The 21663-nt window shown below is 35.8% G+C and overlaps 1 protein-coding gene across 2 annotated transcripts in view; it reads left to right on the top strand.

Annotated features, from left to right (window-relative positions):
- Window positions 1–21663, top strand: part of CNTN5 (contactin 5) — a 370989-nt gene that overhangs the window by 293799 nt on the left and 55527 nt on the right. For both annotated transcript variants that reach the window (XM_075050052.1, XM_075050053.1), the window contains 2 exons: window positions 10001–10128; window positions 11017–11192. In XM_075050052.1, coding sequence (XP_074906153.1) covers window positions 10001–10128; window positions 11017–11192 — 304 coding nt within the window. The remainder of the gene's footprint in view (window positions 1–10000; window positions 10129–11016; window positions 11193–21663) is intronic.

Below are 21663 nucleotides of genomic sequence, written 5' to 3'. Positions count from 1 at the left end.
AGTGCTATGGAGCATTGCATCTTATAAATAAATTTCTAAACAGCTAGTGAAGAACTTGTAGCTATTGATCTAAGCAAAATGTTCATCATGCTAACGGAGTCTCCCCCTAAAGAGTTTCTACCTGGGCAAACATGCAGTAAGTGCAGGCTTTATATACTCTTCCGAAGACAGGGGACTGATGAAAGCAATCAGTCTTCATTCTTTTAGGATCTAGTAGTACTACCATATGATAGAAATATAATTAGAGCTTCTTCAGTTGACAGTGGAGTCAGTTTGATCTGAGGCTGTGGCAGCTGTTGCCATCTTCATCTGTCCCATCTTTGAACTACACTGAGATTACACATATGAGATGGTTGAAACCACAGTTTCACAAAACGCACTCAAATTCAAAGGAACTAAGTAAGAAATTAACAGAATGATACATTAACAGCATGTATCAGTAGATCATTAAAATGATCTCAGCCCTTACGTGCTGTGAGCAGATTCATCTCATTCTAGTGTCTATTTCTAGAAATGACAGACAAGAAGATGCATACTTTGGGTTTTAATGCATTATATCAATGGGACATAGAAACCATGTATTTAAGCCCTAATCCTTTTCAGACCTCCATGCTGGCTAATTTGGATGGATTCATAGCCCTCTTGCTGATTTGATTTTCAGCGGTCAGCCTCCGTTGCAAGCAGTCAGCAGCCACTTTGGCTGCTGGTACCTTGCCATCTTGCTTGGGATTACAGCATTCAGCTCCCAGTGACACTTAAATAACTGACTGTCTATGTATGCAAGGGAGAGACACTAAAAGCAGAAAACAGCTCCATCAGGGTGGTCTTAAACAATGCATATTAATCTATTACAATCTACATTGTTTTGGGTTTTTTCCTCTCTCTCTTTCTTTTTTTTTTTTAACCCCTGAGAGCAAGGGTCTAATACAAAAGTGGTCAGTTGTTCTCATCTACCCAACTCTTCTATTCTCATGAAAGCAGTAACAGTGTCTCTAACAAAATAATTTTTCAGGGAGGTGGGAAAGATTAAATTTCATTGCCGCGTTACATGGAAATGCCACTTGCAGTTGGTATTCTAGTAGTAGTGTTATAGAGCATGAATCAACGTTGGAAAGCAGGTTCCATCTGACTGGACATTATTACAGAGCTTACAATAATAATGGTTTAGCTAGATGACTGCTGTCCTAAGCATATGAAAACTTCCCATGTAAACATCTAATTAACAGTCTTAAATTTACAAGAATCTCATTTCAATGAAATTAAAGTTTCTGCTGTTCATATTGTATTGCTGAAGTTAATGTTAACAGTTCAAGCATAGCATAGTTTGGCTGTTTTGAGCTGTCTCTTAATCTAGTATAAATCAAAATAGATCCATGTAGCTGAATGAAATTATGTCATTTTACACTGGCTAAAGATCTGCTCCCTTGAACACCTAGTCTATTTGAATTTTACCTCTTGAATACCAAGTTTGCCTTCGAGTACTAATGCCACTTTTCTAGCTAACAAGTGAAACATGGAAATATCTTAAAATAACTAAAGTTTTCCCATGTTTTTTTCTTTTCCTGAGGGAACTAAGAAGTCCTACAAGCACTTTATTATTTCTAAAGCTTCTGAGGAAAATAGAATAAGTTAATAATTCATTGCTGTCACTTAGGAACATGGGAAAAATTACTGTGATAAAAGCCTTTTCCTTGAAAAGCAGAAACCTTTTCTAAGTAGCAGAATTTTTCTGACATTGAAATATTGTATAAAAAAGAGGAAATAAATTTAATTATGAAAAGTATTAAAATATTAAAATAGATTTTAATTTTAGATGGATCAAGAGTACAGTATGGGTTGTAAAAAATAAAAAATAATATTTTCATAATTTTAGAGTAATTTCAGAATGTTTAGCAGTATATATTTCCTAAACCCAATGTATTTCTTAAAAGCTTTTAAAAGAACTTTTGGACTACAATGCAGAGCAGAAAAGACCTTACATGGCCTTTCCTACCCTCTGGGACACTTACCCTGAAATATCTTTTGAGTAATTCTTTCAGTTTTTCTTCTTTACACAAGACCAAAGACATTTTGTGGCAACATATTTGAGCAGAATGGCAAGGTGCCCATTAGCAAAGTGATACTAAATTTTCAAAATGTACCAACTGATCTCTCTTCCTCAAGTGTACCAGTGAAAATATACAATAATGTAAAAGTCATCTTGGTTGTTTAATTTCTGTAGGTAACAGATTACTGATTTGAACCTCTGTTCCATTTACAGTTAGGCTCTGATTCAGTTTAATACCTTAGCAGATGTTTAAATTTTAGGACCTTTATATCATCATTGACATTAATGTAATTAACGGAGTCTTTAAAACAAACTATGTGCTTAAGTACTGGTCTGAATAAAGTCATTAATATGAAGCACTGTTAAAACCAATAATGACCAACCTACTCATACAAAGAAAAAAGCATTCCAATAGACCATGTCAGTTCTGACATATTGGTAGTTTCCAGGTTTTACTGCTGAGCAACACTGCAGAAATCATACTTATTCCCTGTGCTTAGAACAGAAGCTGCATTTGTTAGCAAAACCTGACTTTTAGTGCCAGCCACTTGAAATTATATTTACATATGTGGACACCATTCACACTGGCAAGAGCTGTGTATTTTCATGCACAAATGTTACAGTGCAGCAAATGGCAAGGACAAAATGAGAGGCCCAGTTGTGGCTCCTTTGAAAAAAATTGCCCTAAGACAGTTTGCATACATTAGCTTAAATAGCACTCGAAGTAGTTTGCAGTACATTAATGATAAGTCTTAGCATATTCCAATTACCTAAGATATCACACACAGGAATTGCGCCATTATAAATATTTGAAAATCTGAAGTGAAAAAAATCCAAATAATTTTGTGTTTTGCCAAGGGACTGGGCCAAGCACAGTCTAGTTTCTAATTAGGTCAACAATATTTAAATAAAAAGACTCTATCTAGGGTGATAATATAAAAAATGTATATAAAGTAGATGGCATTCTGATTGCTTAAGTGGTTTTACTATAGCAATAACTCATATCCATTTTCTGTGAGAGTTAGAGGCTTGTACATCTATTATGAAGGAGCAAGAGAAAGCAACGGGAAAAGAGAGAGCCCACAGCCATTCAAGGAGAAATAAAGGTTTCAACTATTTACAAATACTTGTTCCGATTCCTTGTAATCTACATTAAAGGATACTGACAGATCCCATAACCAAGCTAATGTGAAATGACAGATTGCTCAGATCAGAACACTGTCAGGGGCCACAGGCTAAATGAGTCAGTGCAGCTTCTCTCCATTTGCATCTTTAGAATTCTTTCCAACATGCACACAAAACAATTTCTTACTCCTGGTTTTAGACCCCAATGAGAAATGCAGGGGAAAAATTTCTAACCACTTCAATAACTTACACTTTTCTTTTACCCAGTTACTAGGTGTTAAAGTTTGCAAAGCTTTTAACTGTAATGCTTCCCTAATTGCTGTGATTATTTATCTAAAGTCCTATAAAATTTGACTTTAGTGTGAAAGATAAAGTCAAAATACAATACAAAAAAAAATGAATTGAAAACAGAAAAAGGTAAAAGTGTGTATATATAGCCCAATCAAACTACTCATTGCTAATTCTTCCTCCCACCAAAAATGGCCACACAATTTATTTGTATTTTTTCTTACTCTGTAATTGTTATTTAAAGAATATAAAGCTCCACGTATAAACTGTCTGGCATTCATTTCTATTAAGATCCAGACACTGTGTCACTGTCTCTGCTACAAGTCCTCAGTAAAATCCTAAAGGTTGTGTAGCAATTGTAACTTTTGCTGCCTCAACTGCTCAGCTCCTTCAGCACCCAGACTCCAGGGTCCATTGCAGAATTTTTAACAGTTTCTAGCCACAGCATCAAGACATCTATTTGTGAGAAACCATTATGAATGATGCAACAGAATGAAAATTAGAGTTTACCCTTCTCATTATCTTAATCTTGATGGAAGTCTCTGCTCATTGATTTTACATCTGATAGGAAGAACAAATGCACACCCTGGCCTTGGTGGGTCAAGGTAAAACTGTCCCTGGTGATAAAGAGCTGAGAATTTCCACCATCTAAACCAGTATGTCCTCTACTGGCTGTGAAGAATATCTAAGAACTTGCATGCTGGGTGTTACCAGATATTAATAAATTAATATTTTGTCTGTAAGACAGTGGAGCAGTAAAAGTATCCAGACTACTAATACGGTTCACTTATCCTTAAGAATTAATCAAATGGAGGATAATCACAACAATATGGCAGGCAGAATAGACCTTCCTTTTTTATACAAAAACAGTGATGACTGTTTCCTACTTCTTTATCCTTCCCCTCAAGATAAGGCCAAAGATTATGGTCACTCTAGCAAGTTTTCTGTGCATAAAACAGCCGGAAGAAAAAAGCTTGCTACTTTTTAATCAAAATACTGTAAAATAAAGGATACTTCTTTAAAATCCTGCCAAACTCCCCATATGAGCAATTCTTAAATACCATATTCTATTCAGTCCTCTTCTCTAAATCACGTGAAGCCTGAAGGAACCTGAATTTTGTCATTCACATTTGTGGGGACCTTCCATCTTGTTCATCTCCATCAGCATATTTCCTTACCTCTCTGTCAGTCAACACTGATTAAGAGAAGACATTTCTGACTGCCAGATAAAGGACTTCCAAACACCTTCTATAAGCAAAGATCCAGCATTTCCTATGAGCCTAATTTCCATCCAACAGCTTCTCAGCAGGCACTCGGTCTCAGAGAACACCCTTCGGTTCACATCAACATCCCATATGCGAACAGTACGAACTTTCATCCTTCCAGATAAAACAGCACATTCTTTATCAGGGATCTTACTCTCCCTGGTACATACTTTATTGGTAAAAGAAGAACAAAAATGATGAAATGACTGATCTGTGTGAGCTAATGCATTTTTGTTTAAACAAATGTACTAGGAATGTTTCCTAGTGTTACTACTGAACAATAGCTTTGAATAGATTGCAAATATTTTTACAATGAAAATAATCACTTGGAAATATTGTCTGAACACTATAATTACTCAGTATTTTGCAGTCTTCCACTGTCAATCTAAGTCCAATCCTGGAGCCTTAAAGAAGAAAATTTACACTCTCATTCGTGCTTCTATGCTTTTTTAACAATTCTCAACTTAGTTTACTGGGTTATGCTGTCATTAGCAAAATTGACATTATAGAAATGCTATTAATATGTATTTCCAAACTTGCTGATATTCTATACAGGAAAACCACAGGCATTGCAAGCTGGGCATCCAACAGCTGTACTATTTCAGATAAAATCATAGTGGAAAAATATCATATGCACAGATATCAAATACACTTTGTAATTTGCTTCCAATTTCAATTTAACTCTTGTCAGTATTAATTCGTTGGGGTCTTTTAGCTTCATGGGCATACAGTATGCAGTGAAGATTGTGGTTAATTGATTTCTGAGAGCGTGGGTATTTAAGTTCAAAGACCAGCATCACACTTGGTGCTCACCACCACCAGCAGACTTTATATCCCTTAATTCTTTAGACTGTCTCTAACATTACACTACGGGCTTGTGTCAGCTACCCCCACACAGAATTCTGCTGCCCTTCGAGAGTCCTACAATGTCATGCTGGCTTACATCTAGACTTCAAAAAGACACACTTACACCTGCTGTAAACCTCTGTGTCTGTGCTGTAAGCAGTTAAATCCTCTCATAGGTCTTGTATCACATTTGTCAGCCCTGTGCAGGTGTCTTGGATACCTTACAGCTATTTCCATATGAGCAGGTAGTATGGAACAATCAGAGCAACAAAAAGTTGATACTGTCCACACTGCCTAATTCTGAGTTTCTCTTTGGAATAGTTCTGGTCCCACTCCACAGACTGGATACATATTTGTAGCTGAAAAGCAATGCAGTCCTCAAGCATCCCTGCCAGTTTAGTATCAGCTGAAGTTCATGTGCTCAGACTGCTTCATTTTACAAACCAAAGCCACAGCAAGTACGGAGAATGGGGAAATTAATTTCCAAGTCACGCTCCTGATGTGAACAGCAGCTGGGATTTTGTCCTTCAAATGATGTCAGGTTATAACAGGCACTTATATCTGGGCAACTAAATCAAGATTTGAGGGTGAGAATCAGTTCTAGATTGAGATATCTGAGTGCAGATATCTACAATGTGAATTAGACATCTAAACTTTTTTATTGTTACTAGAGGTTCCACTGACTACTGACAAGATCCATAAATTAACGTGTAAAATAGAAACTCATCTCACATGCAGCTTTCATTTTACAAACAGCCCCTAGAACTAAAGTTTTTCTTTCCTCCCTGGTCATCCTGATGATCCTGCTGAGTGCCAGCTTGATTAGAATTAAACTTTCTAAATACTGATGATCAAAATTGTCCTATATTCCATATTATGTTTCCTCAGCACCTTATGTATTAATACGTGCATAACGAGCTGCAGGTTGGTATCTGTTATATTCTAGGGTTGAATTTGTCTTTGCTGCATTGTACTGTTGATTCAGAGCCACATTCACTATTTTTCTATGAGTCAGGTGCTCAGAGTCACCAAAGCCCTCCTGTTTGATATACTGATCTTGCTTTGTCAATGAACTGTTTATTTAATCAATTTTCTAGCACCTTTCTTTTTGTATCCTGGTCATTGTGAAAAAATAAGGTAATAGTGCAAAGAACCATTTCTCTTTCGAAAAAATTAATTTTTCTCTTCTGTTCTACCAGTATCTTAACCATCTTAAATTTTTGTATTAAACCTGTTTAACCAGTCATGTGAATTTCAGCATGAAAATCATGCTTGAAACACATGGACGAGCAAATCTGCATTTATTTTCTCTAGAAAATTTTTCTTCCTATTAAATATTATAAAAATGTAGTCTTATTCAGTGTACTTCAGTTAAATCATGTTGACTTTTATCTCATGTCCATTTGCTGTCATATCTTGATTATTCTTTCCTAATAATTCCTGCTAAAATTTTTGTTGCTATTGATCTTAAGCCAACGTGCTTATTGATTCCAAGACATTAATGCTCATCTCTTTTTCTCCATGTTATTAGACAGATGAAAATTCTTTTCTACATAGACACTAATCTCATGCCAATTTTTTCAGAGTCCTTGGATGGACAACATCTATCTCCTTTATGTGATCACAATGAGTTTTTCTTACACTTAAATATAATTATTTCCAAACTATGACCTTGATCTCTCATGCATCCTTTCTCTACCCATTCATCTATCATCATCTTTCCCTCAGTTTCTAATACATTAATAATTTAGGGTTTTTTTTCCTGAATTAACCTTAATTCTACCCCAACCCCATTTCTTCTCTTGTTGCTTCCCTTTTATTTATGAAGTTAAAAACCTTTTGCTATGGTATTTTCTTATTAAAATATGTAGACATACTACGCAGGTGGTCTCTCCATGACTGAGAGATATTGGCAGGGAAGGAGGAGAAGTCTATGTTCCTGCTGTGTGCAGCAAGTGTAATGTGAATAAATAAAGCATTTCAGTTTCCATCATAACCAGCCTCTGGCTTTTTTGCCAAACACAAAAAAAAGGGACAACAGATGAATGCTAGGCATTTTAAGGAAAATATTAATTTCTGAGCCAAATAATTCACCAGCAAATGTGTTTGCAATTCCTTTGATTGAGTGATTACTCTTTTCCTCACAGATAGAAAGAGCTTTTAGCTAAAGAGAAATCTAGCTGATAATATGTATAAAATTCATTAGATAATCTTCCATATGCATCTAACTTCCTTTTCCTCCAAGCTCAGAATGAAAAACAATTTTATATCAGGACTTAACGCTGCATATAAGCCTTTATAATTTGTAAACACTGTAGGAGTGTCCTTCCATTTGTTTGATGCTGACAGTATATTGATGAAAACTATTACTGTTCTGCAAAGCCTATTGTCATACTAATGATACAATGTCCTTAGACCATTGATCACAGAGCATCTTGATAGGAAAACAAAACTTACACCAAGAGGAAAGGAAGGAAGCTTACATCCCTGTCAGATTGTTTCTTCAAAGGCGCGACATATTATAACAAAATTTCAGGCCTTCTTATTTGTTGGAAAAAAACCCAAAACCTCAAAACTCTGATACAGAGACATTTTCTTAATATAATTATATTTTCTATAAAATTCCCTTTAGACAAATAACGCGCCTCAAATACTGATACATATTTTTTTAGAGCAAGATGGGAGATACATCATCAGATTGCACTAGGGAATTTGAGAGTTGACATGTCCTTCCTCTGCCCCATTCACTTTTGAAGCTATTATTTTCTTCTGTCTCTCTGCTGAGAGCAGTGAGCGGTTTCACATCTGAAGTGAATAGAAGTACATTTTTCACTAGAATGAAATTCTGTTTTCTCCACCACAATGTTTATAAACCTCAGATAATAAACCACCATTTTTCACAAACAGAGTCAGAGAATATGGGGCATCATTCTTTTTCCAGAAAAAAAAAAAAAAATACAGTCTGATATTAGTGATTTAGTTTGAGCACATTATTGAATCTTAAGCCTTTGGTAAATCACTCCTAGTTTAAATCAAAGGTAACTCAGCTTTGCATTTTAATATGTCCAGTTTAGAAAGGGAGTTCCTTCCCTTTTTCGGCTGCTGAAGAGCCCAACGAGACCAGGATGATCGAAGTGCCTTACTCCTGGTTAAATACTTCTCAAGAGTAAACCACAACACGGTACCCTCCATGATTTCTGGTCATAGCCTCAGTAGGGGACCCCAGCCGAAGGAGTGCTAGACACTACATTAACAGATAGAAAGCCCTCTCTGGAGAGGTATCTCTGAAAATCCAACCATTGCTGAGGAAGAGCCACCCACCTACTTAGACTCCAACACAGAAAGAGGTCTTATCTTACCGTCAAAATACAGAAGGAAGCACTCCTTGGTTTCCTTCTCCACCTTTGTGTGACACCTGCTGAGGATTATCTGCTTTCAGTGTCCATGCCTGCCAGAGGGCTTCCAACCTACATCTCCCATGTCCTTTCAGAGATCCATAACTACTACCCAACCTGGGAAAGGATATACAACAGCTGCAAGCAGAGCTTGTATTGAATGCCATGTAAGAGTTGCTGTGTTCCATTTAGGTTTGTAGTTCTTTGTCAGGAAAGGAGCAATGATTATTTAATGCTCTTCCAGGGCTGCAGCTTTAACATGTAATAAATTCAGAGGCTTTGTCATTTTAGGACAGCAAAAATGTGTTAATTTTCACCTCTATGTAGCTTCATGGACTTTATGATTAATACTGTGTAAGCAAAGACAAAATCTGACACTCCTAAATGTAAATGGTTGAACAACATTTCTCATGAGTATGTTTCAGTGGGGTTACTTACCTAGAGATGTAGTGGAGTTGCAATCATACAAGACTCAAGGAAAAAAATAAAAGCTGAGCTACAAAAAAGCAGAGAATATTTAAGTCCCTATGTTACACTGTTTAGTGATGCCATAAATCATATTTTGACCAGATACAATTAATTTTATGCTTCTTCTAGTCCTTTTTTACATTTGACTTCCCATTCTTTGCAGATTTTATTTTTAAGGTCATTTTTTTCTAAATGGAATAGCCCGTGCTTAATATTGAAATGTGATTTGACAATAATATAGCAGTGAAACTTTAAAGACGAGTTATGAAGAATCACTTTTTTTACTTTCTACAAAAGGTTCATTAAAATTCACCACTGATAAGTGTCAAAGGATACTAACCCACTGATGACTCCCTGAAACTTTTTGTATTAGGAAGGTGAAGGAGTAAAATAGGTTTATTACAACTTTTTTGAAACAGAAGCTAATTCAATTATCATCTTCATCATCCCTTGCTACAGAGGCAGCAGTCCTTAATCCTGTTTATTAGCTCTAAAAGATATCATTATGGAATTTGGCTGCTAGAACAGAAGATATATTTAGATATTTATGTATTTATCCTTTTCAGAATAACTATTCTTCCACATGGGAGCCTGCGAATCCTGAATGCTTCCAAGTCTGATGAAGGACGGTACTTATGCCAAGGTGTAAATGTATTTGGATCTGCAGAAATCATTGCTTCAGTATCTGTTAAAGGTATGAAAAAATACTTTGATAATGATAATTTCTCTTTACTTATTTTTCATTATTGCTTAGAATCCCCAGCCAACCATACAACAGTATTGTAGATGCAGAATAAAAAAACATTTCCAACAAGCTAGAGCTCAGACATCATATTCCTGCATCAAATGGCATATTCCAGCTGTTGTATCATAGATGTATCTCAGAAGAATTAGTATATGTATTAAATCACTCAGATTATCAATATCCCTTTTAACACATATTAGCTTTGGGAACTCACTTACCCCTACTTCTTTCTGCATGGGAACAAAGCTTAGGATTAAAGTAATAATTGTATGAATATAAAATATAAGGAAAGATAGCTCCTTAGAACAGTAATAATAATCAAATCACTGAGTTGCAATTAATTTCTAAACCACATTTTGCCACTTTTCAACGAAATTCTTGTATGATCATGGTTTTTGGTTTTAGGTGTTCAACTCTTTTGACTTCATTTTTCAAGCTTCTTCCTATATCTAGTATGCCTGGAAACTTTTTTTTATTTTAAGTGGCAAAACTGAGATTTTCATGCAATCACAAGATTCCAGGTGCTGCAGCCTTAAAAAAAGCTATCAGCTTTTTCTGAGACTAATAAAATGAATTAATTAATCCATCTCAGAAGTCCGAGAGATTGTTCTTTAGGATCCTGCCTTATTGATTCCATGAAGCTGGCTGTACCTTCTGTACACCACTGTCATGTCTTAGTGTGCATTAAGAATATATTTCAGTATTTGACACTATGTACTTGAAACAAACAGTAAATGTAAGCTCTGAGCAGACTAAGCCGAACTCAATCATACTACTTTGGCCTTGCACTATAACTAAACTTCCATCTAAATGTTCCTAATCCTTCTGTATTTCAAGAACCTACAAGAATAGAGCTGACTCCTAAGAAGATAGAGTTAACTGTTGGAGAAAGCATTGTCCTCAGTTGCAAAGCCCTTCATGACAGCACACTAGATGTCACTTTCTATTGGACTCTCAATGGGCAGCCAATTGACTTTGAAAAAGAAGGTGGACACTTTGAAAGCATCAAGGCAGTAAGTGACCATGCGTTTGTCATCTGTGTGCTGTGAACTGATAGAAATTTGCATGCTTTTACATGTCTACCATTCACCAAATTCTGACCAAACTGAAAGATAACTGGTTTCACTAATGTTGGAAAGAAATATTAGCTAGAGGAAGTGTGAAGTGCAGGTGACTAGAATTACTTCAAGTAGTTTTAATCAAGAAGATATTAAATGTAAGCTTATACATCCTGTTATTAGTGAGGCACCTGATGTTCTTTGTGAGGGAACAGAAAGTAGTTTGAATCGAATCCTCCTTACGTTGTTCTGATGATTTTAATATAGAGAGGATGTTGCTATGAGCATTGATGTCTTTCTCACAGATAGCATGGCTGTTGGAATGCCCTCACCTCCCAATGCTTTTGCTTCCTTAGGATATATTTTAATATCCAAATAGCAAGGAGTATACATTATTTTCCAACTCCCCCTGCATGAGGTAGGTTCTAGCTGTGCAACCATTATTTAAGTCAATAAGAATGATATGGAAAAAATATGCATACCAATTTCAAATATTACCCCTCAATTCAAAAACAATTTAATATGATCAAACAGTACGATAAAGTAATTCAAACCTGTCCCATGGAAAATGGTTTGAACTTTTCGTAGAAAGAAATCTCTTAATGTGAACAAGTTTGGAAACAGAATCTACAGTCATTTAACTCAATCTTCCCACTAATGAGATGTAAATCAAATGTCCATGCTATGTTAACAGAGAAAAATGAAGCTCACAAAGGTCAGGAAATTTTAAAAGTTAATGTATCTAATTTGAATACAATGTAGCGAAGTTAACTTTGCATTAAAAACCTTGTCAGCTGCAATCAATTTATTCTTCTGCTTGCCTTTATGGAAGTCATACTATATTCACTTTGTGGTGTGGGTTTTTTTTTTTTAAATTTGGGTTTACTTCGATAAGCTTTTGAAATGAAAAACATTAGTAAGGTATATCTTAGTGTGAAGTTTCTTAGCATACTTATCTTCATCTGAGAAAGTCCAATACACAAAATCCAGCACTAAATATATAGGAAGGAAAACTATCTTTTTTTTTTTTTTTTTACTTGAAGGTTAAAACATTCTTTGATTCAATAAAACACCCTATGATTACAGTTTAATTTCAAGTCATTTCCAAAAATTTGAAATCTGAAATGTGTTACATGGTTCCTTCAGTGTGTTTCAGCATCTTCTGTGCTGAAGGGAATTTTTAATCACCAGGAAAAATCCTCAGGCTAGGAAATATCCAACATAATTTCTCCTATCACAGAAAAGCTAATTTAACGTAATTTCATTTGTTTTATGAAAACAGGATTTTGTAGATCTTTCAACAAGAATTCTTCATTAATTTCATTTCTACCAGAGAAAGCCCTCAAATTAATAGAAGTAAGGCTCATTCAAAGTGAGAACTAGGTAGATGGCATATTGCGACTATTTTCAGACAAATATTCATGCAAAACTCACTGAAATTACTGATTCTTTTTGTTGTCTTGACATGACTAAAATTTTGCCAAAACCTAGTAGATTTAACCAGCTATTTTATTATGAGTTTATGACTTCCTTCTCTAGGTTGCTAAAGTCATTGCTACATTACTAAGTGAAATTATTATTAATCTAACTAACTAGTATTAAACACTCATAATGGAGTCAATGCTCAATGTCTAAATGACTAAGGGGAAAAAAAAGAGTTGTTTATTAAGTAAAAATCTAGCATCTTTCTTTTCAGAGGCACACAAGCATTTTTTTTTCATAAAATATACTTTTTTACAAACAGCAAACTTTAGCTGATCAGAAAACAATATCAAGCTGAAAAGAAGGCATTGCATATTTTGCAAAATATTACAAAATTAGATTAGTGAAATACTATGCACCTCTAGAGACATACCAAAATAAAGTGTCAGAACCTGATAGTTTTAGACTGAACTAGCTTAATTTGCCTTTACAAGATTGCTCACACAAGAATTGGTGAGGCCATGCTTCTTTTACTTGCATTTCTAACTCATTTAAACATCAAGATATTTCTTGTTTTCACTCTAAAGAGAGAATGGATGGGTAGGCTTGGATCAACTGGAAGAGGGCTGAAAATAGCTATTAACATGTTGCAGGCAGGAGGCAGGGGAACACTCCTTTTCACAACAGAGATACCAAAACATGACCCTGTTAGGACAATCCTCACTGACATTTTCTGAATGCTATTGGAAACATAATATGACACACCTTTCTCCCTCTTTGAAAGTAGTAGTCTAAATATATGTGGATCTCCATTCACCAAAATGCATATCTTGATTTTTGCATTGTCCCAAAATGAAGATGAAACAGTTGAGAGAGATGCAAAACTCAAAAGTAACGATTGTGGTAATTCAGCAAATTTTTCGTATTTTGGCACAAAACCTCTATAATTTCCCTAACTACTCATTTGTGAAATGTTGTCAATTGCATCTCATTATGATTTCTCTTAACCACATAAGCATGTGAAATTAATCACAAGGATGAAAATGTATTTCTTTACTTCATTGAAACTTAAAGCATGACTAAGTACTAGGGGAAAGCAAGATAAAATAACACTCTTCTGGTTTTCCTATCATGTAATGTCCTTTAACCTATCCATTTTCAAAGGACTGACACACAATGTGATAAAGACATGGGTTTAAGAATGTAGAAAAAAGGAACTTGAAGAAAACTTGAAATCTGATAGAATTCCGTCTATATCCCTTATTTTGCATTTCTGAATGAATTACTTTTTTTTAAATTTCATTAGTTAATCCTGAATAAATTGTTTGTTAATCCAGTACAGTTAAGAAAAATAATATCCTTTGTGTGCATGAAGTTATAGAATTATACATCCATTTTGTTCTGTACACACTCATACTTCATCAGATAAAAAAATGTTCAGGTTTGTTTGGGGTTTGGTTGTTTGTTTGAAAGCCTGACAAATTGAACATTATTTGAGTGGGTTTTGTTAATAACAAAACCATTGCCAACCTCTCACCACTGGTTGCATTGCTCATACTTTCACTGTGGCAGAACCAGGTGTTAAGTATGATGAACATCCTGGTGCTTAACGCAGTGTTATAAAAGCTATCACCAAAGTAACATTTACTTGGACTGTAGATAAATTTCCACTTGCTAAAATTGCATGCTCCCTAGCAATTACAATTAAAAGGAAAGAAAAAGCTTCTCTTAATAATACATATTACTTTGCTTGTTTTTAAATTATATCTGTAGCTTTTGTAACAAAAAAAAAAAGTGTTACCATTTTTCATACTGGGAACTAATTATATAATACAAATACTAATTGTATAATACAAATTTAAGGTGGTTTTGCTGTTATTTATGGAGCTATCAACGATTTAGTACCTATAGCAATCTAGGTACTTCAGGGACTTCCCTGGCAAGACGATAAGTGTGGCAAGGATGTCAAGTTGAACAAAGCTGTGCATGAAGGGAATATTAAGGAAAAGAGACTGAACTCCACCGGAGTGACAGTTGCAGACTGTATTACTCTAGGAAAAGAAAACATCCCAAATGTTATGTATGCACAACTCCATGGTACACTTGGTAGCAGAAGAATAATGCAATGGGTTACATATACCCAGAATCCTTTGGCATTAGAAAAGTCTCAATTTGTCTAGCAAAAGACCCAGTAACATTTTAGGGTCTGTGAGGAGTAATTTGTGTAATTAATAGAGACAATTTTGCATGGAAGTCTGAATTGCCAAAATTTCCTTCTAGCAACACCAGTGAGCCTGAGCACAGAAAATGTAGACTTGCTTGCTTTGGTTAGGGTAACTTGGAATTTTTGGTCCTTTGTGCCAAATCCAGAAGTCCTGCTCAAAATTCTATTCAGAATTTTCTTTTCTAAGATCTCCACTGACCTTAATTTTGTCCTGGAGGTATCCCTTTACTAGCTAAAGACATCTGATTTTGCAAGTAGATTTTCATCCAACGATCATGATTCCAACTCTGTGTTTGAAAGCCGGTACTTTTTTATGGCAGCCAAGCAAAATGATTTATTGTGGTTATCCAGAGACTGGTAAGCAGCAGCACTGCTCTTAGTGTCCCTCACCTTGACCTGCATGAGTACCTTTCAGACTCAGGAAAATGATTTAGTCTCAATATCTTCTTGGTCTTTGAACTTAACTGCAACCGCCACCATGGGAAGCAATAAGCAGAACTTGTCATGTTATATTTTACAGTTGTAATTTGTTCACATGGAAGTGAATTGAAAGCTACTGTTTCACTTAGAAAAGGCCAGTAGATACAGACCGGACAATACATTAACTACTGTCTAGCACTGAAGACTTCAATCTGATAAACTAGAGCCTGTGAGAGAGCATAACTTTACACCTTTCCTTACATTTTCAAGTCTCTCTTTAGCCTGTTGTAGTACTTTAATCATATTTTAGAAGTTAAGATTAAAATTTCCTAAGCGTTTTCTACATAGGCAGCACAAAATTCTACACTACATGGAATCAATTAAAACAGCAGGCTGTTAATAATAATGTCTTTCCTCTTTATTGGACATAAAACCAAATGAGGCCAATTAAGTAGGGGTTTTATTTAACACCCTCCTTCCTCCCCACACTGAGAAAAACAGCAATAGTTGTCAAAAGTCTTGTAGAAGATACGTGTTCTATGCACAGAGAATTTCTGTTCAGGATAGTGCTGCTATATCAGCTTCATTGCTATCAATTTGTTTCACTGTTTGTCACAATACTTTCCTGCTGATGGAGTTGACAGCCATTACTGTCAACTCAAATCTCCAGATATTTCAGCCCTATGCTCATTACCAGGTTTTGCTTATTTGTCACGCTACAGCAGTTAAATACTTGAGTGATCAGAAGCAATTCCAAAATAAAAGATTTATCTTGTCTTTTGGTAACACAAATTGTTTGTAAACTAGGGAGGGTACAAAATGGAATAAGGTTTTCTGATTAAAAAACTTTGAAATGTGTGTTTTATGACTGGTAACTGCAAACCAAAATCTGAACACAATGAAGACCAGGGTCTAGTAATGCACTTTACCATGTTTTACTTCCAAGATATAAACAGTCCCAGTGAACTAATTAAATTTATAGACATACCTGCATGCTGCATTAGAATGGGACACTCCGAACATTTCCTAGAATCAAACAAGTACATAAACTGGTGTGCCCAAGTGCTTGTGGCTTTGGCTATGAAGAGAGAGTAAGGGAGAGAGGTGATAAGTAACATCTCCTCTACTGAATTTTACTTTGGAGGAGGGAGATAACTGAGCATTTTGGAAACTGTGAGTCTCTTAACATTCCTAAATACCAATTACTATAAAAAAAAATGATTGTAATAAGAAAGTCATGAAACATAGTCAGATAATTTTTACACTGGTTTATTCTATTAAGGTATTTTGTACCTTCCCTTGTTTACAAGAAACATTCTAAAGAGAAAAATCTTGGTGAACCTAAAAGATAGTTCATGACAATCCATTCTTTCCCCTGTTTACTTGCAGCTGATGGATCATTTAACTGCTTGGCACAGTGTTAATCTGGGTTAGAACAGCACAGCCAATTGTTTGAACACCTGATCAATATCAGCCTTCCTAAGGCTAAGGCCTTCTGTTTGCAGCTCTGCTGTCTATTTTTCACTTGCAGCTCTGCAACCTTTCTCCCAAGCTGTTGTGGCAGTGTTTTCTGGAGCCTTCCTGGTAGTATTTCTCCCTTGCAGTTCTTACACTGCTGATCTCCTGGTTCTGTTCTTGTAGCCTTGCACCTGCAAACCCCAATCGTTCTGTTATGGTGGGGTCTCATGGCAAGAAGCTCCCACTGGCCTGAAACTCTCTACTCCCTCCTGCCCGCTTTCTTTGTCTCTTGTTTTGTAAATTAAACCACAGTGTGCAGCGAAGTAGATAATGGTTATGTAAATACTTAATAAATATTATCCAACAATATACGTGCTCAGAAGCGTAACAATCAACCACTGTGCAACAGCTGCTCTTACTTAACATATTCCAATCAACATTAACATATAGGAAGTTTTAGTAGGTCCCAAAGAAAAGGTTACAACACTAGGAAAAAAAAAAGGCAAAAAATAATCCTCATCATCATCTTCCTCATTGCCACCTACTGCACTGCAGAGAGCCTCGAGGAGAATAATCTTTCTGGCTGGCCACCAGGAAGAGATTTCTATTTTCCCTTTCTCTCTCCTTATTGCCTTTTTTATTTCTTACCTAGGTAGCTTTCTTTGCTAGAGTTGATGTGTGCCATCATCTATGGACCCTGCTAATAAATCTCTATTCACATAAGGCTGTCACAACATTCTTCGTGCAGCACACTAATAAAATCCCAATCACATATCTGCTCTTCATGCTTCCTGTTTTGATGTCTTCTCAAAATGGCACACTTGTCCCAGATGGGTTTTGCTTTCATTTCTGTCATCTTCATCCATCACTATCACCACCCTTCCACTCAGATCATACGTGTAGCTCCCCGCTCTCTTTTTCCCCTTTTTCTGCATCTTTAAACAGGAGCAGAGGTACCCCATATTATTTGTTCTTCTCTTTCTTTTTTCTCCTGGTAATAAAAACTCAGATACGGAACATGAATTTAGCAACATGAGTGTAGTGGTCCTCTCTGTCCTGAAGCTTGCCATTTCACATCTCATCTTTTTTCTCATTCCTTCCCATTTCGATACTTTATCTGTTTTCTTTAATCCCTAGATTTCACAAAACTACCCCAGTACCTGACATACTACCTGATATTTGATAATCACTTAACTTCATCTCTTCCTCTGCCTTCTCTCAATAAAATGAATCAAACTCACTTGCAGCAACTCAAGCTGCACTTTAAAGTCCACCCTATCCACTCCCAACACCCCAATGCTCTCTGGCATCTGCTCCCAACCACCAATGCTCACCCAAAACAACTGTTTTCATTATTCTTGCTTTCTCTATGCAAGTTGATCAAAAATAATGCCACTGAAAGTGTCCACACCTCCTCTGGATAATTCTTATGGATCCTCAAACCTGAAAACCATCTTTTTTAATTCCTATAGATGAGGAAAATGTAACTTCATTTGTGTGTTATCAGGTGTCTCTCAGTCAACCTGCACCAGCCAGGATACTACTATACTACAGTTATTATAGTACCACGAACCATTAATCACAACAAAACCAATAACAACAATTTCATCCTCTTTGTTCCAAATGTGCTTAGATGATTAACAGACAGAACTTTGAACATAATTTTCCATTATCACTGTATCAATTGAGAAATCTTCTGCTTTTTAACAGAATAAATATTTGCAATTTGTAAACATCATAAGCAGTAAACAGGCAAGAGGTTGATGTGCTCAAACCTGAGAATTTGCATGAAATGGCACTTAAATTGTCCTAAATGTATAATGAACAGAAGTTGGCTTGAAGCCAACAATCTGTCGTAATGCACATATAATTTGTTAGCATAATTTAAAACAACTTTATTGTATTGCTATTTTTCACTTACTGTTGATGGTACAAAGCTAACATTGCCATGAGGTTATTCTGTAAGATCATTAGTTTGCTTCAGATAAATTCACAAAAAATAAACTCCATTGCTCATCAAGTATGTCAAATAATCAAGATTCAACTGTGAAATCATTTTCAGTTTAATCTGACTGAATTTCATTAATTAAGGCTATTTCATTAAATCAAACGATGTATGAGTCAGGAATTCATCTAATGTGTGCCATCTGTAAAAAACACTCATATATTTTAAATAATTATTTAAGCTGAATAAGATAGCGTTAACAACCCAGGTCATTCTTGTTTAGGATCAAATCTCAGTCCCATTTAATTATAGACCATTGTTTTATTGTTCTCAGTTTATACAGAATATGACCTTAAAAAACATTTAGGTACTTTTCAAGATTTTTGTACCTCCCAAGCATTTCTGTATAGAAACCACTTTGTAGGAAAGTATCTTCACCTCTCACTGTCAAGAGATTTAGATGACAGCCAGCAAGCCTCAGTAAACCCCTGTAGTCATAGTAAAAAAAATGAATCAAACACCCCTTAGGCTTTCATCATAAAAGTTTTCCTGCAATGGCAGTCAGTGTTTGCTAACTCTTTTTTTCCCATTGATTTAAGCTTTTGTTGAATCATGAACATTTATAATAGTCACACTACCCTTTTTAGACATATTTTTCCCAAGCATAGAGACAATTTTCACTGCATGTTGCCCAGGCTGAGCTCCCAACCTGAATCCTGAGTACAATAATAAGCAGCCTTTCTAGACCCCAGGCCTTTGTGGTGCAGAAGCTGAGAGCTGCAAGTCGCCACATCATCTCTATTGACTACCCAGTATTTTGAACTTCCTTGCCTTTTTATCCCTCTTTCCAAGATAAATCAGAGCTACGTTCACAGAACTGCAGTTAGAGTGCGGAAGGGAAGTATGATGATCAATGTGGACAAATGAGCAGCATTAGAAACAGATTAAATGAAAGTTAGCATTGATGTAATGACAAAAGAATGATTTAAGGTTCCAAGGTTTCATATATATTTTCCACATATGACTCGGTAGTTTGAACATATTTGATAAACTGTGTAATAATCAAATCAACGTTTAATTCTTCCATGGAAGAGGTAGAGGGAAGTAAACAAGAGACTTACTAGATGTTAAAAAAGTGCTCTGTGGTGTAACTGTGAGCTCCATTTCAAGTGCAGGCAGATTATAAATTGTTCTTGTGCAAAACCTTCAAAAGAAAAGGTTGGATACTGAATGAACCACCTTGGTTTAGAGATAAAAGCTCAGCAAATGAATGGACAGATTAACAGGGAGGTTTCCTAGCAACTGGCTCAAGATAATGAACTCGCTCTCACAGGAAGAATAAGTGTAATTCTCTTCACTTGAAGAACCATACGTAAAAGTTATTTTATTGCAAAGCATCTCACAACCTCTTAGGAGTTATGAAATGGAAAGGAAAAAATCCACACACAACTTCCTCTTTTTGGGGATGTGGGAAGGCTGAAGAGGTATTAATTCACCAACAGTAAGTTATTTGCAAGTGGGCTTTTCTTTTCTCCTCTACAAATCCCTAGTATTAGTGAAATCGGTGCAAAAACCAAAACAAACAAGCTGATTCTTATGGAGCAAAGTATGCATATTACATGCTCCTTGGAGCCTTTTTGAGTTTGGGGAATTATCTCCATATCAAAATCAAATGTAATGTATAGGTGGCACCAATTCTTGTGAAAAATTACTTCAAGCAATACCTTACAGGTAAAGATAATTAGATACATTACAGACACAACTATGCCCTCGGATAACATGCCACGCTGCAGCAGAGAGAACAATAGATTGACACAGTACTCAGCACTGGAGCTGCCCAGAACTTGATGAATGGGATACTTGGGAGCATAATATGAATTATACAATAATTTGTTGTCCTAGAGAGAGCTATTAGTCATGACAGATAGCATTGATAGCTGTATTATTATTTATTCACTGCTTAATGAAGACCAGGAGTGTGTTCAGTGTTACAGTAGTTCCATAGCTGATGCCAGCCTTTAAGGTTACATTTAGCTTTCCTTAAAATCATTAGAAGTTGGCTGTTAACCCTATCATCTGTTTTGGTCTTTTTTTTTTTTTTTTAAGCCTTAGCTTTGGTAAAGTACAAGATATATTCCACACAGTAGAAGTTTCTGTTGAACAAATATAAATACTTTTGATACTTGGCTAAGTGGGTAGTATATGATATTCAGAACACCAAGGAATATAGATTTTTCTAATAAAATATTACTTTGAAATAGTGCACTTATTGCAAAATATGCCCTGTCACAGAAGAGCACAAAATCAGTGGAATAAAAAGCAGCTTTTAAAAACGTACACTTAATAGTTGAAATTTAGATGTAGACAAAGACATTTAAACTCCACTAATTTCAGCTTTCAATAATATTAGGACCACACGGTTGCTCATACACCAGGCTGTTCTAACTCATCTTACTGCAAATGAGAGATCTTTCGACACTGTTTGCATCCCTGTCACCCAGTTTTTGTCTTCCCCAAAGGGGAGGGTATGTCTCTGCTTTGCTGAAGCATTGTGGTTTTTTTCTACTGAGAGAAGACATAAAGCAGAAGACAAAGTTCCTAACTTTAGATATTTTTCTTAATGGAACTTCTGCTACATTTCCACCTAGCAGGTTTTTTTTAACTGGATTGTAATTGCTCAAATTTCAGCAGCAGCTGCAATGACGTAGAATCATAGAATCACAGAATCATACAATGGTTTGGGTTGGAAAGGACCTTAAAGATCATCTAGTTCCAACCCTGCTGCCATGGTCAGGGACACCTTCCACTAGACCAGGTTGCTCCAAGCCCCATCCAACCTGGCCCTGAACACTGCCAGGGATGGGGCAGCCACAACTTCTCTGGGCAACCTGTTCCAGTGCCTCACCACCCTCACAGTGAAGAACTTCCTCCTTACATCTAATCTAAATCTACCCTCT

This window comes from Buteo buteo, chromosome 18 (genome assembly GCF_964188355.1).
Source record: "Buteo buteo chromosome 18, bButBut1.hap1.1, whole genome shotgun sequence".
Lineage (NCBI taxonomy): Eukaryota > Metazoa > Chordata > Aves > Accipitriformes > Accipitridae > Buteo > Buteo buteo.
Note: the sequence above shows the minus strand (reverse complement) of the source record. Positions and strands in the feature narration are given on the sequence as shown.